This window comes from Thermothelomyces thermophilus, chromosome 1, assembly GCF_000226095.1.
Source record: "Thermothelomyces thermophilus ATCC 42464 chromosome 1, complete sequence".
In the NCBI taxonomy this organism is placed as follows: Eukaryota; Fungi; Ascomycota; class Sordariomycetes; order Sordariales; family Chaetomiaceae; genus Thermothelomyces; species Thermothelomyces thermophilus.
The window spans coordinates 8,279,439-8,303,610 of record NC_016472.1 but is presented as its reverse complement, the minus strand read 5'-3'; the positions used below and the strand labels follow the sequence as shown (position 1 = coordinate 8,303,610).

The following is a 24,172-nucleotide window of genomic DNA, read 5'->3' as shown; positions in this document are numbered from 1 at the left end:
CAATTATCACACCATGTCACTCTTCTAATAATTTTCTATACGAAGGTACTTACAGATAAAATCCCCGGGTTGACAGCCAAGTTAACAATGGATATCCTTTCGAGTATAGGAATCCAGGTCCTACAGTGGCCGGCTCGAAGCCCAGATTTGAACCCTATTGAGAATGGCACTGGATGAACGATTAGCTTGAACATCGCTACAATGTTCAATTGCTAAGCCTTACAGGGCTTCGACTGGCTGTTCTAGAGGCGTGGGAGGCAGTGCCCCCTGAGTTTCTTCAGTGCCTGGCACACTCAACGCCCCGATGCCTTGCAAAGGTAATTGAAAACCAGGGAGGGGAGACTGGGTATTGATACTTCTGTACTATAGAAATTCGTATTGGGTTGGCTGTACCTAGACTTCTTGGCTACTTTGCTGATTTGCGTTAGTTGTGGGGCATGTATCGCACTAGGATTATTTATCCTGGAGGAGGTGTATGTACGGAGTATACTAGTGTAATCCGTACTCCGTAGTGTACACTACAGGCGCTGAATGAAGCCGTCTCAGCCCGCGGTCATGGCCGTTTTATTCCCGCCTCTGAATCAGTGCATGGACCAGCGGGCAAACGAACCCCCGACGGCACGATTTAAAGGCATCTGATTTGTAAAAGAGCAGCAGAATAGTTAACCACAACTTCAGTTTTCTGCCAGATACATACGCAGTACATTGCCAAAGGGACATGCGATGTCTCAGCTCATTGTTGCGAAACCGGAGCGGAAACTGCCTTGCTCTGGAATCTTTCCGGATCATGATTCTATTGCGTATTCATTGTGTCGGATGAATTGGATAATATGATTCAGCCCTCGCTCTGCTGTCGGTTACGAATTACGAAGAGGAAACTGGAAACAAGGGGATGGAAGTGGTGATGATGGCAACGAGTGAGCGAGCGAGCGAGAGAGAGAGAGAGAGAGAGATGAGGGAGCGATGAGTAGAGTCATCTTAGGGAAGAGAAAAGCTAAAAGGGGAGGAAAGAAAAGTAAACCTAGCGTTATTCCGTACCTCCATCTTTCCTTTCTCTATACTGCGTAGTCCCTTTTTTCGAGATGTTGTCGGTTAGCCGACCCGCAGCTTCCCAGAACACGTGCGGGGGAGGCCGAGATTTGTGGTGGGTGACGCGAAAAAAAAAGTAGCCCTTCACGGCAACCACGTCACTCGGAGAGAGGCCCGCTTCCGTCTACCGCAAGCGCGAAAATAACTACCAACCATCAAACGCGACAACGATCCTGCAGCATCGCATCCGCGAGTAAAAAAACGCGTTCCGTCGTCAGCGATCCAAAGCATCTCCCGAAGACGATTCCCCCTCCCCCCCTCCCCGCCTCCTTTCCCCCCAAATTCCATTGCGACTGTGCAAGCCGAATTGCACAGCCGACCACGGTCGTACCGGCGCTCCCACAGGAAACTTTATGCAACCAGGCCTGATTGATATCCCAACCCACGACGTCGGTAGAACCAGCACCCAAAATCTCCCGCCCACCACCACACAACATGGCTCCGGTTGCTTTCGCTCAGACTCGCCAGACGCTCGTTCCCCGCCGCACTCTCGAGGTCCGCCTTCGTGTGTGCAGGGTTCGGGAAGAGAAGCAGCGTCTGGCGGCGGCCACGATGTCGGCCATCCAGACCAGCACTCTGATCGGCTGAATGTCGGCGCGGTCAAGCCAGCTGCGGCCGCCCGAGCCACCGTCGCCGGTCAGCGCGTTTCCGACTACGAGAATGCGGCTGTCTCATCCTCGCCGCGTAACGGCGCCCGCCCGCCCCCGGGCTTCAAGGTTGCGCACAGCTCGCAGTCCGCTGGCGTGCAGCTGACCGATTTCCCGAATGGTTCGTCTTGATCCTACTCTCTCAGACACCCCTCTTCACCGCCCACGCCCATGCCCACGCCCACGCCCACGCACATACATACATACTCGGCTTGACTCCTCCTGTAGCCAGCGGGCCGCTGACCTTTTTGTCCTCCCGCCGCAGAGCTGTTGACTCAGATCCTGTCCCACCTGCACCCCGATTCGCATGCCGCCGTGGCGCTGGTCTCGAAGCGCTTCTACGCACTCGTCACCACACCGTATGCGTGGCGCATTGCCTTCCTGCGCTACTTTGCGGGGCATGACTCGGTCGCCGGCCGCGACAAGGCCGGCCAGCAGGGGAAGGAGGTCGAGTCGTCCGCTGCGGTCCGGTCCGAGGTCCGCTACTTCACCCGGCTCACCGCCCTCGCCTCGTGGCGCAGCGAGTACTTGCTCCGCACGCGCCTGCTCCGGGGCGTGGTCCGCGGGAAGCCCGGCAGCATCGGCTCATCCGTCCGCGCCACCCAGTCCGGAAAGAAGGCCGCCGCCGTGCTGACCTACAACTCGAAGCTTCCATGGATGATCAGCCACATCCATGCCGACTTCACGGGCGGGAAGAAGGGCCCGCGGGTGATCCACGGGACGCGCGACCTCGGGGTGGCCACGGTCAGCGATCCTACCACGGGCCGGATCGAAAAATGGGGCTTGGACGATCCTTTTACTTTCCAGCAGCTTGACGAGGTCTTTCCGAACCTCGAGTTCTATGGCGTCGGCGAGGGCCCGGCAGCTGTGCCCAATGTCTTGGACGTGAGCCAGCCGTATGGCTTGGCCGCCGGCGAGGGCTTCCCTGGCGGCCGCGTCTACTACAAGGCGGCGGGGCAGCTGCGCGGGCGCTACCTTGGACAGAACCGTGGCGTGGACGAGACAGCGCCGGAGATTCCGAAGATTCCCGAACTGACCGATGCCATCAGTTGTATCTGGATTGCCAAGTCGCCCTCCGTGACGTCGACCACGCAGTCCATGATCGGCATCTTGGCCGGCTCGACGCTCGGCGTGGTGACGAGTTATGCCCTGGGGCGCGAGTCCGCCGGTCCTCGCTTTGGAGATGGTGACATGACCGCCCGCTGGGTGCTGAGCCCCGGGGTGCCCATCATCGACATCAAGGTCGATGACCAGTATAGCCTGCGGCGGAAAGCCCTCGGCCGGGTTTGGGCCGTCGCTCTGAACGCTCTCGGCGAGGTCTATTATCTGACACAGGCCCCGACCCCTCCCCTCCACAAGGGCAAGGCCGAGGACGCGGTCAAGCTTGCCTGGCAGGCCGGTCGAACCGCCTGCTGGGAACTTGTCGAGCCCACCCGGCGCACATCGAGGCCCGACGAGTTTGACAAGAACGCGGTGACGGGCGCGTACTCGCCGCGGACCTCGGCGGACTCGATGAATCTGAGCAGGGAACAGCTCATCGCCGAGGCTAGAGAGATTGAATCGTACTTTCGACACACGCCGGCTCACTTCCGGAAGGTGTGTCAAGGTTGGGACATGCTGCGTAAACTCGAGGTCGACTTTGCCGCCGGAGGCGAGGACGGCGGCGGGGAAACCATCTTTGTCATCACCCCTGGCAGTGAAGAGACCGAGCCGGCCTCCGTCCGCAGATACGTCAGGCGCGGGACTCGCGCGACGCCTAGTCCGTCGGGGGCGTTGACCCCCGTTGCACCGCTCGGCGCCGCTCCTCGCTGTTCAATCTTTGGGGGAGAGGCCGCGGCTAAGATAGCCCAAGAAGCAGTGCCTCGATCCGACAGCGACAACAAAAACGGGGTCATGTCACCAGCATCTGGGTCGAGCACGCCTCGACCCGGGACCGTCCCCGAGAAGGCGGAGGCCGAAGAATGGCAAGTCAGCGACTTTGTCTTCAGGCGTGACGCGGCTACGGAGATTACCGCAAGCGCGGTGGACATGTCCCACTTCGCCTTGATGGCGGCCTTCGAGGACCCTCTGCTGTCCGGGTCGTCGGGGGCCAACAGTCCTGGCACGCCCACGGCCAAGCAGGCCGCCGGCGAGATTCCCGGCCGACGCGCCCGCCTGCTGGCCGTCGGGACCAACACGGGCTCCGTCGTCGTGTGGAACATGCGCGACACGGCCTCGCCCACCGTAACCCCCGTAAGGGTCATCCGGACCGGGTCCCCCGAGATCACCGCCCTCGCAGTGTCGGCGCTGTATCTCGTCCACGGCGGCAGCGACGGCTCGGTCCAAGCCTGGGATCCCCTCGCGTCTTCCCTGGAACCGATCCGGACTCTCAACGCCAAGTCGTCGGGCCGCATCCCGCGGCACATCCTCCAGGCCAACCCTGCCTTGCAGCACGCAAACTACTTCGCCGTGCGCGCCATCGCCCTCGACCCAGATGCCACGGTGCTCCGCGGCGTCCTGGCCTTCGGCACCTTCATCCGCTTCTGGACCTACAGCTCCACCTCACAGGCCGGGCCCGGCCGCAAGCGCCGCCCGCGTCACTCGGATGTGCACGGCCGCCCCGCCGGCCGCCGCAACAATGACAGCGTTGCCAGCTACATCGCCGCCGAGGAGGAGGAGCTGCGCCACGAGCTCGAGCACCGCTCACGCGAGGCCGAGCGCCTCCGGAAGCGCTTCGGCGTCGGGCTGGCCGAGCTCACCGAAGAGGAGGCGCTGCAGTATGCGCGCATGATCTCCGAGGAGAGCTTCGCGCTCGACGAGATGCGGCGCTCGTCTGCTTCTGCTTCTCCTTCTGCTTCTGCTTCTGCTACGAGCGGGAGTGATGCGACGGCCGGGGGGGAGACGGCGAGTTCGGCCGGGAGCAGCAGCGGCACGGGCGTTGCGGCCACGGCCGAGACGAGCTTCTTTGATACAGATGGGTATTATGGTGGTGGGGCGGCGGGCCCCAGTCGCACTGCAGAGCTACCCGTGCCGAGAGAGGGGGGAATCGGAATCGGAATCGGCGGCGGTGGTGACGGAGGGGTCGGGAATGGTGGTGATGATGACGGCTTTGAGGCACAGCTTCAGAGGGCTATACGATTGTCTCTTCTGGAAAGCGGTGGTGACGACGCGTCTCCGTCTTCCTCGCACCGTCCGCCGCCGCCGCCGCCGCCGTCGCAAGCCCCGTCCCGGGGCGGCGATCTCAGCAATAATAGCATGGAGAATCTGCACGAGTACGGTGTGAATGTTCAGGTGAAAACGGCAAAGGGGAAGGGTAAGGGGAAGGGTAAGGGTCGGTCGGACGATGCGTCGCCCAAGGGAGGAGGAGTGGGCACGGCCACTTTTGACGCAGCCGGGTACGGGCCTAGTCCCGACATTGGCATTGGTGCAGATGACGACTTGGCACTTGCGCTGCGGCTGAGTCTAGAAGAGGAGGAGGCGAGGCAGAGAAGAGCGAGGGAGCAGAAGGCGGCGATGGGGTTGAACGGAGATGGGGATGATGAGTATCCGCCGCTGGAGGTGAAAGGCAAGGGGAAGGGGAAGTGGGTTTGAAGTGAGTGGGATGGGATGGGATGGTGGAGCGTTGGTGGGTGAGCCACGCGTCTATTAGTTCTGATTGATTTCATGTTCTTTTCTTGCCCGGCGGCATGCTTCAGCCATCCGCTGCTCGAGTATTTTACAGTCGTTAATCGTGGTTTTGCGCGTAGGTAAGCAGCCGGTCATTTAACATTGCGTGGAAATCAACAAACTCTTGACTCTCAACTCTTGTTCGCTTGGTTGAATCTAAATTGCTTTTTTCTTCGTGGGACTGCCAACAGTGTTTTCATTCCAGCTCATCGTCGTCCTGAACCCGCCCGGTCGTTGTAAAAGTTCCGCGTGTCCCCTGAACTCGTTATCAGAAGAAGTGTGTTGGACTGTTCTCATCAAGCCTCCCTTCACAGCTGCCTACACAGCAGACCTCGATATGCTTATGAGGAGTGACGTCCCGTGGTGGTACTGCACATATCACACCACACCCGTTTGAACGAGTCACGGTATGATGGAGACGTGTAGTTGTGTAGTTCGAGACGCCAGCATTGCAGTGATACTGGATGATAAGAGACCAGTTTTTTTTATTATTATTATTTTTTTTATTAAGTCACTCTCTAGCTTGCTCACCATGGACGAGCAAAGCCGGAAAGAGCCCAGCCAGTGCTGGCTTGGTGCACAGAGACAAGGAGAAGACGGGATGAACGCGGGGAGGGCAGCCATCTTCAGCTATTCCTTTGCTTATCCTAGAAGCGAGTTTATCTTGTCTCGAACTACGCATACACAGTCACCAGGCAGCAAGGGCCTGACCACTCAAAACAACATTTCCCCCCCAACCGCCTAACTACGGGGAGATATATATATGTGTGTGTGTGTGTGTGTGTGTGTATGTACGCGGAATACATACCATACCAACACACCCTATCCCCCCGTTTCCTGCTGCCCATCCGCCCATCCGCCCATCCGGGGTATCGCAACCAAGCAAGGCACTCGATAAGTAACAGATGGGACAGCTGGCTGGCCGCTGCTGTCAGCCACCTTCTCTTCCTCCCACCTCTTCCCCCCCCCCCCCCCCCCCCACACACACAAAAAAAAAAAAATTCTCCTCTCAAATCTAATCCTCTGCCCTTCCCTAGGGGCGCCATTAAGATAAAGAAGAAAAAAAGAACCAAATCTGCGACAAAATCGAACCGAAATGAAACGTCTCGTAACGCACACACATATACACAGTAGAGAGACAGATAGAGAGATAGATAGATAGTCGCTTGCTCAGACAGGGAGAGACGAAAAATGATGCTTCCAAAAGAAAAAAAGAAAAAAAAAACTCGGAAGAGACACAAAATAACTCCTGACGCCGCCCAGCCGCCCAAATGAGTCACCCCCCCCCCCCCAACCCGCTAACGCTAACTCGGCCAATCCCAAAGAGGGCCGTTTCTTTTTTTTTTTCTTTTTTTCTTTTTTTCTTTTTCTTTCTTGGTATCAGATCATCAACCCAATCCCGACGGCGAGCCCGACGGCCCAGACGACGGCAGCCATCCGGGGCCTCAAGGCACAGACGCCGTCCTCATCCCCGCCGTCCCCGCCGCCGCCGGCGCCCGTGGCAGTGGCAGTGGCGGTGGCCGGGCCGACGCCGACGCCGGGGGTGATGACGGTGGTGGGGCCGAAGGGGTAGCGCAGGGTGAGGGAGCCGACCTGGACGCCGTCCGGGCCGATGGTGACGGTCTCGCCGCCGACGACGGTGGTGGTGGTGCCGGTGCCGGCGTGGCCGGGGGCGCCGGCGGCGGAGGCGTTGGGGCCGACGGTGTAGGTGGTGTTGCGGATGACGACGACGGAGGCGCCGATCTTGGTGATGGTGGCGCCGCCGACGAGGGCGTACTGCGTGTCCTGCGGGCCGGCGGCGTGCGTGCCGCCGAGCGTGACGTCCCCGTCGTGCGCCGTGATGCCGCCCGGCCCGAGCGTCACCACGTCGTCGTCGACGGTGATGACGGTGCTCTCGGGCGCCGTCAGCTCGTACGTCAGCGTCGTCCCGTGGACGACCAAGACGGAGCTGCCGATGGCCGTGATGAGGTCGCCGCCGGCGACCACCACCTCGGTGGGCGACGGGAACGCGGGGAGCGGGAGGGTGTGGGAGCCGCCCGCGATGGTGGTCGGGCCGACGGTGAAGGTGCGGCCCGAGACGACGGCGGTGGTGGTGGTGGGCCCCAGGGTGAAGGTGGAGCGGCCGATGACGGCGACCGAGGAAGAGACCACGACGGGGACGCCGTTCAGCTTGGTGCTCGTCGGCTCGGGGAGGTAGATGCCGCCCGTGGCCGACGGGCGGTCGATGGTGGCGCCGCCGCCGACCACGCGGGTCGGGTCGATGGTGAAGGTCTGGCCGGCGACGATGACCACGTGGGTCGGCTGGGCCGGGTTGTCGCGGATGGTGTGGCCGTTGATCACCACCGCGGTGGGCTGTACCGCCACCGAGATGGGCGTAGGGGTTGGGCGCTCTGCCGACTTGGACCCGCCGCCCTGGGGCCCGCCCGGCGAGTTGTAGTCGGGCGACGAGTGCGGCGCTTGGGTCGTCGGGCTCGCGTGGTCGTCTCGTGTCTGGGCGTCTTGGCTGACGCCGTAGTCTGGCCGGCTGATGGTCGTGAAGATGACGGCCGGGTTCTTGTCCGTCGTGAGGAAGACGACCGAGGGGATGATGCTGGTCTGCAAGCCGAAGCCATAGCCCTGGGTCGTCGTGGTGACCTCGCAAGTGCGGTACTTGGTGCCCGCGCCCGTCGACGCGCAGACGGAGATGGTCAGCTTCGGCGGCGTCACGGGGACGACACACGACGAGGTCGGCCCGGGTATCGAGATGGGCGGGTACGGCGGCGTGTAGTCCTCGGGGTCGCCGTACCAGGTGATGGTCGTTGTGTGGACGACGGACCAGCTGGTAGGGGAGCCGTCCAGGTCCGAAGGCTTGCAGTAGTGGATCGAGCCAGAAGGCTCGACCGTAAATGTCTGGTTTTGGGGCCGCGTCGACGTCGTAAAGGTCGTGTCTCCGGGCAGGACGGTGCCATAGCCCAGGTCTATCGTCTCGGTTGTCGCATACGTTGGCGAGAAGGTCGAGCCCTTGGGCGCGCTGCCCGGAGGTCCTCCGCGTGGAGGACCGCCGCGCGGCGGCGTTGGCTCGGCGCCCTCCTGCGCCGTGGCCGTGGCGGGTGCCGACTGGGCCGGGGCGTATGTATATCCGGGCCCGGGATTCTCGGCACTGGAATCCCCTCCTTGCACTCCGGTGGGCTGGACAACACTAGTGGACGACGTCGGCGTGTCTTGCGTATCCGTCGTCAAAGACCCTTCCGCCCCGAGCCCACCGCCCTGCGTCGTCTGAGGGGAGGATTCTGGAAGCGCCCCCGAAACCCCTTCTGCAGCATCCCCGGGCTGCTCCGAGGGCGTCGCCGCAATTGCTACCTCGGATGAAGGCTGCGTCTGCGACAGCACTTCGATTTGACTCGACGTGCTGGAGCTGGTGGCGCCAGTGGCACCCCGGAGTGTGTCGGAAATTTCATCCTGGCGCCGATGGTGACCTGCCGGTAACTGTCAGCGCCAAAAAAAAAAAAAAAAAAAAAAAAAAAAAAAAAAAAGGAACCTTCTCTCTGACTGACTACAGCCTCCTTTATGTCTGGTGGTGGTGGATGCTGACCTCCAAGGGCGTTCTCGAATCCGAGCCCGGAGAGCACTGCGAGTGAGAGCAGCACTCTGCCACCCCCGACCATGCTGTGCTTGCTCGGGGCGAGTCCTCTCTCTTTCGTGCTTTACGCGGTGCCGCTGTGACAGACTGAAGGTTCCTGATACAACCAACAACCCTTACCACCTTCGCCAAAGCATTTGAGCTGCTGCGAGCCCAGAACTGTCATCACCAAAATATCACCAAAATCTCCTAACCATCGCGCCGGCTAGTGGAATCACAAGATCTTGTCTGGCGAATGTGGAAAACGCGGCGAAGAAATGCCCCGTACGAAGTAAGTTAGTGTCGGTAGAGCGAACTTGGCAAGAAAAGCCGGGGAATTGAACTGGGGAGGGGGGGGATCCCGTCGCGACGATCTACAAGTAGTGTAGGCCAAGATCCGAGACAACAAGAGCGACAAAATACGGATGTACAGCAGGCCGCAGGCCATCAGCCACCGCGCATCGGAATAACCGTCCAACTTGTAGTTAATGACGACTCCCTAGTGCACGCAGGAGTCAAGAATTCGCTGGTTTGAGTTACACCCTGGCTAACGGCCCGTACGTACGGTAGCTCCGTGCAAGCAATGTATGTACGGACGTATTCCGTACTCCGTGGTATACTCTGTACTCCGTAGCGTGTGTGTACTGCACAGTACGCACATGCACAGGGGACAGGCGAAGGGTGTGGATGAGAAGGTTTTACAGGGCAATTTGCGCGCTGTCTTGATAATAGTGTACACTAGGCTGCTGTGGGACGGTTTCATTTACCGTGTGTGCTGCTGCAATTGCGGTTGTGTTGAAAGCTGCCCCGGCAAGGCCACGAGGGCAGCGGCCGTGGAAGAGAGAGATCCGGGGACAATACGCTAGGAAGCTCGTGCTGCCAAGGACCGATGGATGAGCAAGGGGCCTAGATGAGGATCTCTCATGCACATGGATATCCCTGCCCGGACCAGCCTCTCCAGGGGGGCGGGACTTGGGTGAATTCCCGATTTGCCCGTGACTCGGCAGGAAACGAACACGCCAGCTGCCGGCTGGTTGGTCAGTTGGCTGGTTATTAGGGGGAGATCAAGAAGCCTCGGAGCTTGGCCCCAGATGATGACCCTCGGGACGGGGCCGCTTTGTGCTTGATCTCCAGGTGCCTTTGCTTCGCCAGGCTCGAAAGCTTTTATCAATTTTGTGAGTGGATTTTGTGTACGGAGTAGCGTGCAGACTCTTCGCACGTTAACTCCTTCGTGTGCCCCGGATGAGGAACCCCCCCCAGCGTTCGTCAGAGGATGCGGATGCGAAGCCCAGGTCGCCAACTCGTTTATCAACAGCCCCCAGCCTGTGGTTCAGTGTAACGGAAGAATTGATGGAAGAGTGCCGAGAGCCGCTGAGAAGGAGTCGGGCCTTCCGTGGACGCTTATCTCAACCGCTCTCTAGCAGCACATTTGTCTCTGTTCAGCCGTCTCCAGGCCCGTGTACTGTGCGTGTAACAACATGTGCATGTAGGGATAGTGTGGATGCATGTACATACATAGTACTCCGTACGCGTGCATGTTGTGTGTATGCACGTATTGCACTGTACATACACAGCAATCTTCTCTCGGTCGAGCAAGTCGTCAGATCTATCGATTCAACAACAGAGCTGCAGACCTCGTGGTGGAGTCGGATAAGCCACGCAGAAAGGAGAGTGGTCAGGCGTAAGCGAACAATTTCGGTAGGTTCATGCCAATCGACGAGCACCATGCCCGGCAGTAAATCATGCACGTGATTTGTGTTGTGCGCAGCTACTGATCGTCGCCATGGCGCTCGGCGATGTGGGGCGTAGCAAGGGGGGGGTTGAGAGGGGCTTGGGGGCAAGCCAGGCTTCGGCAATTGGCGACCTTACGGAAGGGGAAGCTGGGGCTGCCGGCCAGACGGCAGGTGAAAATCGGACAAGTTGGCGCAAACTCAATCTGCGTTCCCGCTGCTTGTCGCTTGTCTTGGTGGGCGTCGGCATGCCAGGCCAAGTCATGGTGTTTTGAACAGAACGAAGAGAGTGAAAATGAGCCGGGGTATACATAACGGCTCGACTTCAGAGACCCCTTTTCTTCCCCGCGCACTACACTTGTCCGTACACAATAGTCTGTACGTATGTACTGTACAGTACAGTACACGAAGTACGGATCCCTACAGGTACTGCGTATTGGAAAAGTCAACAGGTCAATGCCGAGAATGTGCTGGAATGCCAGACGTAACTCACCTGTGCAATGAAATATGAAGCAGTCACTTTATGGACAAACATATGCTCAATAACGAGTTAGTGGGCATTGAATATGACCCAACTGTGGGAGCCGATCGGATGAGAAAAAGGTCTGGAGTCCGCCTAAACAGGAGCTTCGGTTGCACAACGACCGCTCCGCAGCGGACGACGGCACCGCAGAAGCGAGCAAGGGGTCAAGGGCCAACACCTTCCCCGACCTCCGGTCCAGTCGGCCGCCACCAGCTTTATATCAACGTTGGTACAAATCCGCCATTGCCGCTTCGAAACAGTGGGGGCGCGAAAACTATTCGGCTTATGTTCGAGACTGCACTCCATTGTCGAGCTGAGAGCGTGTTTGAAACGACAGGTCACAGTGTCGTTTACGGGTCGGCAGAGCCAACGCGCTATGCCTGGCTGATCGGACGGTGACTCGTGCCAACGGACAGCCAGGGAGACGGGAGATTCTCGACCTCTCGGAGGACGGAAAATGGTCTGCGGATGGCTGTGGGCGGTTTCGGTTCTCTTATTAGGGATATCTGTCAGGCGGGGAGAAGTCGGCTTCCGTCCCGTCACGGACATCGAGCGGCGCGGTCAAGACCAGGCCACCGTTTCCGTCGCCGGGTCTATTCTTTCCTTCTTCCCCCCAGTTTCTTTAGTAGTGTATGTACGGAGTGATTTCTTCCTTGCAACTGCGCGGGTTGCGACCCAGGAGGATGACGGGTCAGTAACGATACCCGACGAGCGAGCCCGTTACGCAGACTGGCTTGCCCGAACGGAGCGGTAAGAGCTGGATATGGCGAGCGGTTGATTGGGTGTGTCGGCAAAAATAATTGGCACTGGATTTAGCCAGAGTGTCGTCACCCTCTCGCTGCCCTTAGTGGTGAAATAGATTACTCTGCCGTGTCCGTTGCATCCTTCATGCCTGTTCAGGACATTCCCTCTTTCGATTGTCGCCTCCCGGATTGCCGCTTGGCTGGGAGAAGGCTGCCTTCACCGCGGTCGATATTTGGCCAATAAATGTGCGCCGCCAGCAGTTTAATAGCGAGCCGGCTGTCATTTCTCGAGGGGAGGAGGGGGGCCCCAATCTTGATGTCCGCCATTGGTGCGCTAGCAGCCATCGAGCGCATTGTTGGCTTCGCAGCCCGCCTCGAAAGCCGGCTTCAGTGAAAATGGGCATCCAGTGCGGCGTCGGGTCGACAGTTGCAAACTACAATGTCAGTCTCCTCCATGGTCTTCTCCCCAGCGCAGCAAGGAACGCAAGTGCTGCAGATTCCGGGGTGCTGGGTGCGGTGTGGCCAAGACATTCTTCCCCTCTCGGTCTCACCACCGCCGAGACCATCTTCCCGGCATTTGTGGTACCGTACATACCAAGTGGGCGGCATCCCACTTCCAAGCGAGGGTTCCCCGCAATTATTGTCTTCCTGCGGCACTCCTTTTGACGCTAGTAACGTGCTTTTGAATCGGCCCTGCTGACCAGACAGAAATTTTTTTGTTTAGATTTTTGTACTTTTTTTCCCCTTTCTTTTCGAGTGATGCAGAACGCCAGGTCAGGACGTGTATTCAGGGCCTGGCGTCTGATGACAAGGCAACGATCCGGTCGGCTTCTGCGATCTTTGAAATTTCTAGTATGCCGTCTCTTCCTGTACACTAGCTGTCGTTTGGGGCTGGTGAGCGGGTCGCCGATAACTAGTGTGTAGTGGGCGGGCCTTGTCTGGGGTTAGCCTCGCAGCTCGTGTCGTATCAAGACAGAATCTGCATAACTCCGCAGGACATCGTACATACAAGAGTAGTGTAAAATGTTAGGCGTGCGGCGGAGGCACGGGCTGAAATGAACGAGTGAGGGTGCGCATCAGGCGGAAGAGAGGCCTTGGCGCCTTATCGAATCGCGCAACCTTATTCGGACTTGTTCGTCCGATTAACTAGTGTACCAGCCAGCCGCATCGTCGGAATGCCAACGCCGCAGCCTACACGTGCACTCTGTAGGAGCTGTGCGAATTCACATACAATACATCTGCCTTGTAGTGCCTGATAGTGAGGGCAGTGTAGTGTCGGGAATCGCAACCACAGGGGCGAGCCGGGCTGGTGTTACCACGTGCCGGTCAAAACCGATGTTGGGCGCCGTATGTACAGTACCCATCTTATGTATACACTCCGTACAGTACACAAGGACAAGTACCGAGTGCTCTGTAGTGTTCTGATTTGCCAGTGTTCCGAAGAGACCAAGGCATGGTCTGCGAGAGGCGTGCGGCGTGCGAAAAGCGACCTTTTCCCGGATTGCTTCGTGGCTCTGAGTGCGAAATTAAAGATGCCCCTGCGAATTACAGTCTTGGTTGTTTTTTCCCCTTCCTTTCCAACCCTGTGTGCTGCGCAGTGTCTGGTCGGGACACCACAACAAGCTGCCGAGTTCGAATTGTTGGGTGTGCACCCGCCCGCGCGCTCGACGCATATAGGACGCGATCTACAGACGAGGTTTCCACAAGGGAAAAAGATGAATGGGAAACCGAGAAAGGATTTTGGTCTTGGAGAACAGGGCTACTCCGAACCGAGACGTGACCGAATCGCGCGGATGCGAACACAGCAGTATTCGTATTCCGTAGTGTAAGACAGTAGCTATTTCGTCCTGCGTGCTGTTCTATGTGTAATTCGTACTCCGAAAGTTTCATCGTCTTGCCGGTCTGCTGTCTTGCGTTTTCGGTGGGCGGAGAAGCACAACAGAGAATTGGGAGGGGCCTGAAACCAAATCGGCATTTCGTCGCGATGACCTCCGCCCGTTTTTCTGGGCGAGCTGTTTAGCCAGCAACCACGCCCCTGTCGTGCCTCCCTGGGTCCCTTGCCATCGGGGAGAGTCCAGGGGTGGGGTGGGATGAGCAGCATTCTTCCCAGGGGTTTTCGGTTCGTGAGGTGGAGCCGGGGGCCAGTGCTTACCGCAGAAAGGGAAACTCAACTGGAAAGTCGAAACTTTGGAGGTCCATTCCGTGCACCCGCGACCGGGCTCCTGCCAGCAACTGTCGGTTCTGCAGGCCCGCCTGCGCGTCCTGAGCTGGCCACATCTGGAAACTGGCCGTCCGGTACCTGCCAGTTCCAGAGCCTCTCGGACTCGAGGGTGAAGCGAGGCCGCAACTCGATTGAGCTTGCCTGAACGAGGACAGTATACACTAGACTAGTTATCGGAAGACAAATTCAACAATTCCAGCGACGGGCTTCTTGAGGCCCCTCTGTCAATCCCGGAGCCCGGTCCAGTCTACGGATCCTGCTTCTGCACGCGCCGATCTTGCCTCCTTGAAGAGCAAACCCCCAGAAAACTCCATGAAGGCAAGACATCTTACCCAATCTCGTCCCAACCCACCTGCCGCCCCCCAGAAAGGTTCCGTTTTCCGCCATTGCATTCCTCGTTCCACGAGACGCTGCACCCGCAGGCCTGGTTCCTCTTTCGCACCGCCTAACAGTGTGTGTGCACTGCACGACTCCGTCACTGCCGCCATTCCTTTTGCACACCCTTCTTCCGACTCTGCATCGCCCGCCTGCAGTGACCGAGGACATCGCCGTCAGGTCGATCCCTCAACCGCCCACACACACGGTTGTCTCACTCCCAACCTCCCTTCCCCGCGATCGCTCTCTGTTGGCCGGCATGGAGTGAGAGCTCGGCTCGATCTGCGCAGTCCGACCTCACCTCCCTCCCCGTCCACGTCGACCTGATCCGTCACTCTCGGCGTGCGACCGCTTCTCGATCCCCACTGACACGCTCGGCAGCTCATGGCACACCGACACGGCGCCGCAAGCGTCTTAGGACCTCTCCTCCTCTGGTGACAGGACGACTCCGTTGACTGCGCGCAGTCTGGGCCCTGGGTGCTGCAACAATGCGGTTGCCCTACCTCGGCGCCGCTGTCGTCCATGACGTGCTGCTGCTGCTCTCCGTGTCGCACCTGGTCACCGCCCAGACTGCTGCTGCCGACTCCGCTACCTCGTCCGATTCCCCGACTCCCAGTCCGCTCTGGATCCAGCCGTCGGGCGACTGGTGCGTTTCGCTGTCTCCTCTACCTTTTCATACTTTGGGCCCCCTTCCTTCCATGGCCGCGCGTGTGCCGCTGACCAGCCCGGCAGGTATGGCATAGACGGGACCTGGTCAAACTTCGCTTTCTACATCGGCTCGCCCGCTCAGGTAGTGTATCTGACCGTTGCCACCGCCCTGTCCGAAATATGGGTTATCTCGACCGGTGGTTGTGTTCCAGGTAAGCCGTCTCCCTCTGAGGGGTCAGGGCTGCTGGCGGCGGGGGTATTGACCGAGCATCCAGTTCAACTATGTATTGATGCCCGCGGCGGCGTGTTCGACTTATCGCAATCCGAAACATGGAAACCACTGGGCAGTTGGCAGCTGGGCATGAACTATACCGGCATGGGTGGCAACGGAGACTACGGACTCGAGACCTTCGCCTTCGTCAACAGAGTGACGCGCTACACAACCGCCATGGACGACGTGCTGGTTGCGGCCATCAACGACACCGACTACTACCAGGGATACATCGGCGTCGGTGTAACCCAGGGCAGGTTCGGGACGAATCTCACCAACCCTTTCATTTCGCAGTTGGTCGAAACGTACGGGACCATCCCGAGCCATGGTTATGGATATACAGCGGGGGCCTACTATCGAGATGGTAAGCCGCCTTTATCCCTGGTCCCCGAGGGCTCAGGCCTCTCTGTGTTTGCTAACGCAGCCGTTTCCCCTCCTCTCTTCAGACGGTACGAATGGTGGCACAGTGGCGTCCTTGACATTGGGAGGCTATGATACTCTGAGATTCAAGCCGCACAAGACGAAATTCTCCCTTGAGCCGGTAACACGGCTGCCCTTTGTGCGGCTCCGCGGCATCACAGCCGAGGTCCCGACGCTTGACGATGCGCCCACGGGAAACTGGACGTCGACGACGAAACAGCTTGTCAAGATGGAGGATTCGATCATCGCCATCATCGACTCGTCGACACCGTACCTCTGGCTTCCTACGGAAGTGTGCGAGCGCTTCGCCTCGGCCCTGAACTTGAAATGGAGGGAGGATCTGGGTCTCTACGTCTTCTCCGACGGCGCCCAGTACACTCATTACCAGTCCGACACGTCGCTCACGTTCACCTTCTCACTTTCCAGCTACCAGAATGCCGACAACTTTGGGCAGCCTCTCAACACACCCGGGGTTGTCAACATTACCCTCCCATCTGCCGCATTTGCGCAGCTCCTCCGGTACCCCTTCAAGAATGTAATCCAGTGGGGTGACTCGAGTGTGCCGTATTTTCCCTTGAAGCGGTCGACCAAGGAGGTGAACAACAACCAGTACATTATCGGGCGCACGTTTCTTCAGGAGGCATACATCATCACCAGCTACGACAGGGGGACTTTCTCGCTTCACCAGGCCCTGTTTCCCCAAAACTCAACGAACAACTATACGCTCGAGGAGATCACGCGTCCGATGGACAGCCCCTATCCAAAGTACGAAAGTGATCCCCCGCCCAGTGAGGGATTGAGTACTGGCCAAACGGTGGGTATCGTTGTGGGTGCCTTCATTATTGGCAGTATCGCCGCTCTCGTACTGTGGTTCTGCCTCTCTCGCAAACGGAAGGAGAGACGCAAGGAGAAACAGAAAGAGGCGCCCGTACAAGAGGAGGAGAACAATGACGCTGCTCACAAGGAGGAGGAGGACGTGGACGAGGAAGAACCCCAGAGCCCAATCAAACGGATGTTGACAAAGATCATCCGGAAGAAACGATCAAGGAGGCCGGTGTCACAGCAAACGAACGAGACCAACGCGGGACCAGCTGAGGTTGGAGCCGACGCACAACATCAGGTTTTCGAGATGCCCGTGCCCCCTGAACCCGTCGAGCTGGATAGCCACGACATCGGAGACGACGACAGCGATTTTGGCGGTGACAGCACGCCGGGGATGAGCCAATACGAGATCACCAGACGAAAACTGGATCGCCAGCTTCAGGGGCCCGTGCCGACCTATACCCCCACAGTCACAATTCCCCCGGCGCCGGCGCATGGGAAGTCGATGCATGACCCGAGCCCTGTGGCTCATTACCGGCCACCCGAAGACCCATCACCAACGTCAACGCCGACGTATGCGAACGGCGGCTCACTCCCCGGCACCCTCCCATCCCCGTTGACGCCACATGGCGACTGGGCGAATCGAGGGTTCGACCTCCCCTCACCGATGACGATCGCTCCCCAAACCAATCTACTCCACGCACCCTCCAATGTGTCGGATCACAACTACTCGCCCGTCTCCCCCCATTCACCGCATTCGCTACATTCACTACATTCACTACATTCACCGCACACGTATGCCCCGTCGTCCATCACCCGCTCAGGCTCGGATGTGTCTCCTACTACACCGACCGGATCGGTGCAGTTACCAACCCCAGCAATCCAACGGACTCCCATCGATTCATCACGGGTGGTATGCCTGGGTCCCCTACCGGAGAACGTTCCGCTACCGCGCCCGCAACGATCCATACCACGAATAGTAACCCCGAGTCATCCTTCGGCTATGCCCAGGGAAAACACCGAAGCCGGACCGGCCTATATGCAGACGCAGGACCTCCCTCTCCCCCAAACTCCGGGGCACCATCGATCGCTCACACAGGGCTCGACGGACACGCTTGGTAGTGACTATACTGTCGAGGAAGAGACGCGTCTCAGGGCCGAGAATTCGACCGCGAGACCGCAAACCATCGGACAGGAGCACCAGCACGAGAGTCACGACCACGACATACCCCGCAGCCCCTGCAGCATGGAGCGCATAGAGGCTGGCTCGGAGCTCGTCCACGTGCCACAGGTGGCCGAGAAGCGGTATAGCTGGGAAGATGACCAGGGCGAGAGCCTCAGCTGACCAAATCCTGCGGTCACTGCATGACGACGACTTTTGCGCGACTCAATGATTCCGATTCCTCTTTTTTTTCTCTCTCCAACTCACTACGTCGACTATCGTATATATTACAGAATCCTTGGGGTCTGCGCGTTTTGTATATGGTCAGATCACCGCCACGACTGGTGCTTTTCTTTCCCGTTTCCTTTTTTTCTCCTGAAATATAATGGGAGCGAGGAGTTTTGGAGTTTTGTTTCCGCCAACGCGAAATGGAAAAGGGTAGGATATGGGCGGAATGTATGCTGTGCTTTGTCGTTTTTTTTTCTGTTTCATTTGTGTTCGAGGCGTTGGCACCGACCTAATCTTTGCGGGCGGATGGCTCAAGAGGGAGGAGGATGGGGCCGGATGCGGCGCAGTCTATGTGCTAGGCAATTGTGTCCCTGTAGATTGGGTTTCGGAGGCACCAGGAGTTGTAGGGGATACCAAATGGTGGGACGGTACGCTTAACCTGCTCTAGCGCGGAGCAAGCAACGGTGGCGGAACAAGCTTGGCCTCAAATCCCGGGTCAAGGAACAGCTGAGGTAGAAGGAAAAAGACCGCAACTGTACATATCCGCCAATGGAAAGAGTCTTTGGAGATACGAAACGCCCAACTGAAAAGCTTTGCGGCGAGGTTTAGTAATGTGCATTCTATGATGGCCGGGACTTCGCAGGCAGCGTTGCATATCCGGTGTTCCCCCCGAGTTGCTCGCTCCCGAATATGTCCAGGGCCTTTGTACACGCTAAGCTTACATAGCTCACCTCGCCATATCCTCCTTCTCTTGACAATTACTGTTCGCCAAGGGCTTGTCAGGAACGATATGGGACATTCCGGAGGCAATCGCGAGCTCAGAGTACAATTGCCGCACCCTTCCACCACCAGTGACAAGCTATACTGTTCAGGGAAACGTCGTATGATTTCCCATCCACACGCCAGAGGATGATGACATGCATGGCTAGCTCAAGGAGCTGCCATCCAGCGTTGCTGGGGGAAGTGGATTGCAATCTCTGGATCAGGTCACGAGCCGAGTGCGGCGCTGCCCCGAAACGTCACGACTTCCCACTGAACATGAAGCGTTTCTCCATCAATGCGCTGCCTCTCCATATGCCCGGCCAGTCAAGAGGCTGAGGGAAAAAAAGGCCCTGTCGTCTACCTGGTTTCGTAGCTCATTTCCTTGCCTGTCCATGACAGTCCCTTGCCGCCAAGGCAAAACGAAACCCCTTATTCCGTCCCCGGCGCACCGGAACTCGCCGAAAGGTCACGGTATGATGATCTCTGTGCCGGCCTCAAGGGTGAGAACATTCAACTTTCTCCTTCTCCCATGGGTTCTCTATCGGCCTCGAAACTGCAGCGCATTCCTCCTTGGTTCACTTTACCACGTCTCCTGCCAGAGAGTAACATTCGTCGGATTGCCGAGCCACTTCTCGGCAGCCTCCTTGTCGACGCACATCTTGGTGAGGACCAGCACATCTAACAGAGCGTTGCGCACCGAGGTAGGCATGCGTCCGGCGTTGCCGCAGATCATGACGATAGGCTGCTGGCGCAGCAAGACGCCGACCTCGGCGGCGTACTTGCGGATCAAGTGCTGCACGTAGTTCTTGTGGGCGTCGTACTGGACAGGGTAGAGTGTCTCAACGGCAGCCGCGAGGAGGGTGCCGTCTGTCTTGGAGCTGGGCATGATGGTAGCAGTCGTCTTGGGGTCCGGTTCGATTTTATCGCGCGAGAAGGCCGGATAAACCTTTACGTTGGGGTAAGAAGACCATTCGCGCGCAAAGTGGTAATCGGCGTCGCGGTTGCGGCAGCCGAAAAACAGGAGAGTGTCACCCGCGCCATCGAAGCAGCCGCGCTCCTGGATGACGGCGCGGATCGGGGCAACGCCGGTGCCAGTTCCGATAGCGATCAGGGGCCGTTTCGCCGCCGCGAGGTTCGGGACCAGGTTCGCGCTCGATGGCTTCAGGCGGACTCCTAGCTTAGTGCCGAGAGCAAGGTGTTTGAGGTAGCGGGAGCAGAGGCCCTGGCGCGGCTTGCGGATGATGGTCTTGTACTCAACCAAGGCAACAAGGATCTCAATCTTGAAGTGGAACTTGTGGTTGACCTCGGTTAGACTTCCACCCCCATTACAGACGCTGAATTCGCGTCCGCGAATGACTGGAAAGAGATCAAGAACCCGGCTGAACGGGATCCGAACGCCGGCGAAATCTCTCAGCAGCTCGAGGATGGTCCGCCTAGGGCGGCATGTATAGTCATAATACTCCTGCTCATTCCCCGGCTCCACAAGTTCCAAGAGCCGTTCCCGCTCCCTTGGGTCTTTGGTGAAATGGACCAATTCCCTGATGAAGCTTCGCTTGGGAACCGCGGTAATGTCCAAGTTGTGAGCCAAGAGGAATCGCAGAGTGGTGACGCGATCGTCGTCAATATAGACGCCTCGAGGAACCGCGAAAAGCCGGACGAGTCGGTCCGCTTGCGATTCCCAACCCATCAGGCGGATCAGCTCGTTCACATCTTCTGGGTAGTTCTTGGGCCAGATGACAAGGGTTAAACTGCCAGTAAACTCGGCGAGCCTCCTATAGGCTCTTTCATCCAGTTCCAAATCCAAAGCGAGATGACGGACATCTTGCCAGTGGTCCGGGGGTGTCACTCGGTCATTTCGTATCAGCGTGGCGCGGTAGGTATCGGGAATCGGCAGCAAGCCTTGTGGCGGAGAATCGAGGATCTGAGGACTTTGTTTCTCAAAGTGGTACTTCTCCGGGTGGTCCTTGAGCTGGTTGTTCTTGTCCAACAGGTCGAAAGCTCGGGGGTCATCTCGCTCATATGCCGCGTCTCGACGGGCGAGGTCGCCAGGAAACGTAGTTTGCAACCGTATCCAGTCCTCCTGCGTCCGTTCCGCGGCAGATTGGGGCTGGTCCACGTGGGAGCGAGCAGCGCTCATGGTACGGGTGGCCGAAAACCTGCGCTCGTCGTCGATCAGTGACGGTGCACTTACGGTGCCATCGTGCGTTGCGCCGGCAATGCCGGTGTCCATGGTCGACAGCAGCTCAATAGGATACTTGGGCGGGAGTATGGCGTCGTCGGGTATAGGAGAGATCGAGGGTGGGAGGGGGTAGTCGACGAGCAGAGTTTTCTTGAGCTCCTCGTACCACGGCAGGTAAATGCTGTCGACACTGGTGACATCGGGTGGCGTCAGTGTCAACGCACTGAAAAGTGATGGGAACTGGAGACTTGCGTGACCCCATTGCAAGCCCAAGTGCTTGTCAGAAGTTGGCCGATCAAGATGCTTACCCGTTATCGTGCCGCTCGTCTCCTTCCCCGGGTCTGAAAAACTCGGTCGCGCCGAGTTGGAGGAGTCTCGCTCGTAACTTCCTCGCAGCCCAGTTGAACCTATTGAGTTCAACTTTGTTAGTGAAATAACAGGAGAAAAGGGAAAAGAAAAGGAAAAGACAAATAATAATGAAAAACAGTTTTATTCGGAGTTACTCCCTGATTACCGCACAGGCGTATGGCCCAGTGGGACGGTAACCGACTTATGCGCTTACTTTTGATAGGAACTGTCTCCTAGGCCGAATATTGTAAACCGCAGCGAGCGGAGGCAGTTTGTGTTGTTGAGCTTTTCGCGCCTGAGGTTTTTCCAGAACTTGAGCGTGTTCTTGGGCATGTCGCCCTGCCCTGTTGTTGACGTGACAAAGACGACGAGCGATGTGCGGAGGAGATCTGCCTGTTTGCATCATTGTTAAACCAACTGCTTGCCGGCAGCAGATCTGCGGTGGAGGTGCAGAGACAACACACCAGCTTGAAGCCATCCATCTCGTCCACCGTCGTCTGAAAGTGCAGCCTCTCGGCTGTCTTAGCCAGCTCTCCCGCAATATCCTCCGCGTTCCCAGTCTCGCTTCCATACAACACGGCCATGCTCCTGCCCTCAATCACCGCGGGCTGCACCGCCCGTTCGGATTCGCCAAAGCCATCCATGTGTTCAACTCCGAACAGGTTGGCGAGTACGCAGTCCGTAAAACCGACTCGGGCCCCGAGCCTCCGACAGCGCAACCCAATACAACTCCCTCTGCCTCCTGAACACCAGAAACTTGGCAGAGCCTCTACCACGCAGGGTGTCAATACGTCAAACCAGGGCCCAAAACAACGTTGGAAACTTCGAAACCGATCCCGTAGGTAATGTGATTGGGGTGAGAAGTGCGCGATTCGTCCTTTATGAGCTGTCAACAGCAAGACTGTCGTCCGCTTTGAGGTGGCGACCTCGAAAAGCCCTCGCGAATTTTGGTCTAGCGAAGTGCGGGAGGGGCACAGGGCCACTAAATGCTACTGGTTTTTGCTAGAAGTCAAGCCAATGTTAAGTCCAGTGCTTGGGAGTCCAGTAAATCTGCATGTGGCTTTCTCGACGGCAGGCCTTCGGATTCCGCTTGGTAAGTTGTCCTGCATAATCCGTTCGAAGCATCGGAACGGCGATTCCCTTATCAAGTCGCAAGTGGGGCATTCCGGTCCCGACACCGGCCGCTCTCTCTTGGGCACCGGCTCGGTGCGCCGACGGACGGAAGCTTCGGTTTCAACGGGGCTACGGGTGACAGGCACCACAGGCCATTCCACTGCAGTAGTCCGCACTCTAATCTGTACTGTACCTAGTGCGATTTGCCCGCCTGTCACATGCTCCACCCTCGATGCGCCACGGTTCGTGCAGTTGCCCGCGATTCCATTGAAGCTGTCAGTTCACCACGCGGACTCCGCCTTTCGTCATCATTGGCCATATGATCTTGTCAGTCAACGAAGGCTGAAATTGCAGCGTAGTGCATTTTACGAGACTTTGAAAATTCTACCTAGGATGGTCTTTCATTCTCAGGGTCTTCCAAAAGTGCAGGTCTGCAATGAGAAGGCCCCGACATAAAACCATTGGGTGAACCTGAACCGCATGAGTCTAATGGAACCGTTTGGATGGAAATGGAAGTTTGTCTAGCTGCCCCACCGGAGTTGGTGGCCCACACACCAACAATAGCCTTACGGCAAAAGGGTAGTGTTGTACTTTGAGGTTCCTTCAAAGTATTGTACATACCAATCTCCTGTCTCTCCAGTAGTAAGGTAGTTTGAAGCCTCAACGAAGAGCGATGGATGTATGATCTGGTGCACGAAGCACCAAGAAAATTTCCCATCCTGCGTGCAACCTTGGCGGGCCGGTCCGCATCCTCCGGTATGGCCAGCAGTCCGGATTGTCGGAAGTTCATATTCAAAGCCATGTTTGGAGTCCAAGCTAGACCCTTTCAGGTTCTCAGTAAAGATGGCTGATCTGGCGACCCGTCATCCACCTAAGCTAAGAATGAATCAGTCTGACCTGTCCCAAGGTTTTCCATCCGGGATTAAACCCTCCGTTTCCTGCTCGGTTGGGTTTGTCGAGCACAGGCAGCATATATATGAAGCAGTTTGATGCCTTCGGTCGCGCGCTATCTAGTGTCTTTGTGTTCTTCTTTTGAGCCGAGGTGGTGTTGCGTCGTTTACCAGCCATTCTTGAGAACAGGGCCCAGGAAACGCTGCTCTTCCAAGGGTCAGAGCAAGGGCAAGGGCAAGGCCTGGGTGTTCTGAACAACGGCGCTTCGATTGCCTCGTTTTGACAGAGGAGAAATTAGGGCTACACTTCTATTCTTACTAGATTGTACACGTATGGCAAGCTTGGCCCAAATTCATCTCTTACCTAACGTACTTCCTCAAGGTGCGTCGGTTTGGTTTTAGAACCTGGTACCTCTTACCCAACCGACCCACACTCTTTCCACGGGTAACTCGCTGGTTCGCAGCTTCTTGGGGGCTCTGTGCCTGTCGCGGCAAGCCCAACACGGAACTAGGAGAGACCGCTTGGACCTCCAATACTTCGTGCGTTTCAAAATAGGAAGTTCGAGCATCCAAAAAAACAACGCGAACTATATCGATGTGTCGCTTACAGACCTGCTGACAGACCAACGCCCTCTAAAGGTGTATTGGCGGGATCACCCCAAAGGTCCCTTCAGCGCACTGCTCGCACTACAACGAAAGCAGTGACGCCAACTGCTGTTTCAATCTCGAAGCTTGCAGTGGCGCAATCTTTTTGGTGA

At 57.7% G+C, this 24,172-nt stretch overlaps 4 protein-coding genes across 4 annotated transcripts; 2 read left to right on the top strand and 2 right to left on the bottom strand.

Moving 5' to 3' along the window:
* Window positions 1-1,155: 1,155 nt before the first annotated feature.
* Window positions 1,156-5,612, top strand: MYCTH_2298599 (uncharacterized protein). Its single transcript, XM_003660322.1, has 2 exons — window positions 1,156-1,857; window positions 2,002-5,612. Exons 1-2 carry the CDS (start codon window positions 1,443-1,445, stop codon window positions 5,304-5,306), a joined length of 3,720 nt encoding a protein of 1,239 aa, XP_003660370.1. The 5' UTR covers window positions 1,156-1,442; the 3' UTR covers window positions 5,307-5,612.
* A 1,061-nt stretch (window positions 5,613-6,673) lies between these two features.
* MYCTH_2298597 (uncharacterized protein) lies at window positions 6,674-9,346 on the bottom strand. The gene is made up of 2 exons (XM_003660321.1): window positions 8,899-9,346; window positions 6,674-8,836 (listed from the first exon to the last, which is right to left on the bottom strand). Exons 1-2 carry the CDS (start codon window positions 9,023-9,025, stop codon window positions 6,762-6,764), a joined length of 2,202 nt encoding a protein of 733 aa, XP_003660369.1. The 5' UTR covers window positions 9,026-9,346; the 3' UTR covers window positions 6,674-6,761.
* Window positions 9,347-14,979: 5,633 nt separating this feature from the next.
* MYCTH_2298593 (uncharacterized protein) lies at window positions 14,980-18,208 on the top strand. The gene is made up of 4 exons (XM_003660320.1): window positions 14,980-15,217; window positions 15,304-15,431; window positions 15,495-15,854; window positions 15,937-18,208. The coding sequence occupies exons 1-4, from the start codon at window positions 15,060-15,062 to the stop codon at window positions 18,075-18,077; spliced, it is 2,787 nt and encodes a 928-aa protein (XP_003660368.1). The 5' UTR covers window positions 14,980-15,059; the 3' UTR covers window positions 18,078-18,208.
* Window positions 18,209-19,249: 1,041 nt separating this feature from the next.
* MYCTH_2298590 (uncharacterized protein) lies at window positions 19,250-22,226 on the bottom strand. Its single transcript, XM_003660319.1, has 4 exons — window positions 21,876-22,226; window positions 21,626-21,804; window positions 21,372-21,470; window positions 19,250-21,253 (listed from the first exon to the last, which is right to left on the bottom strand). Exons 1-4 carry the CDS (start codon window positions 22,053-22,055, stop codon window positions 19,465-19,467), a joined length of 2,247 nt encoding a protein of 748 aa, XP_003660367.1. The 5' UTR covers window positions 22,056-22,226; the 3' UTR covers window positions 19,250-19,464.
* Between the last annotated feature and the right edge of the window lie 1,946 nt (window positions 22,227-24,172).

Excerpts from the sequence above, each read along its gene's own strand:
- MYCTH_2298599 (XM_003660322.1), top strand. The coding sequence starts at position 1,443 with ATGCAACCAGGCCTGATTGATATCCCAACCCACGACGTCGGTAGAACC. Across the intron at positions 1,858-2,001 it reads GCTGACCGATTTCCCGAATG|AGCTGTTGACTCAGATCCTG; the intron begins GTTCGTCTTGAT and ends CTCCCGCCGCAG.
- MYCTH_2298597 (XM_003660321.1), bottom strand. The coding sequence starts at position 9,025 with ATGGTCGGGGGTGGCAGAGTGCTGCTCTCACTCGCAGTGCTCTCCGGG. Across the intron at positions 8,837-8,898 it reads TGTAGTCAGTCAGAGAGAAG|GTCACCATCGGCGCCAGGAT; the intron begins GTTCCTTTTTTT and ends AGTTACCGGCAG.
- MYCTH_2298593 (XM_003660320.1), top strand. The coding sequence starts at position 15,060 with ATGCGGTTGCCCTACCTCGGCGCCGCTGTCGTCCATGACGTGCTGCTG. Across the intron at positions 15,218-15,303 it reads ATCCAGCCGTCGGGCGACTG|GTATGGCATAGACGGGACCT; the intron begins GTGCGTTTCGCT and ends CCAGCCCGGCAG. Across the intron at positions 15,855-15,936 it reads GGGGGCCTACTATCGAGATG|ACGGTACGAATGGTGGCACA; the intron begins GTAAGCCGCCTT and ends TCCTCTCTTCAG.
- MYCTH_2298590 (XM_003660319.1), bottom strand. The coding sequence starts at position 22,055 with ATGGATGGCTTTGGCGAATCCGAACGGGCGGTGCAGCCCGCGGTGATT. Across the intron at positions 21,805-21,875 it reads AGATGGATGGCTTCAAGCTG|GCAGATCTCCTCCGCACATC; the intron begins GTGTGTTGTCTC and ends TGATGCAAACAG. Across the intron at positions 21,471-21,625 it reads GGAGACAGTTCCTATCAAAA|GTTCAACTGGGCTGCGAGGA; the intron begins GTAAGCGCATAA and ends TGAACTCAATAG.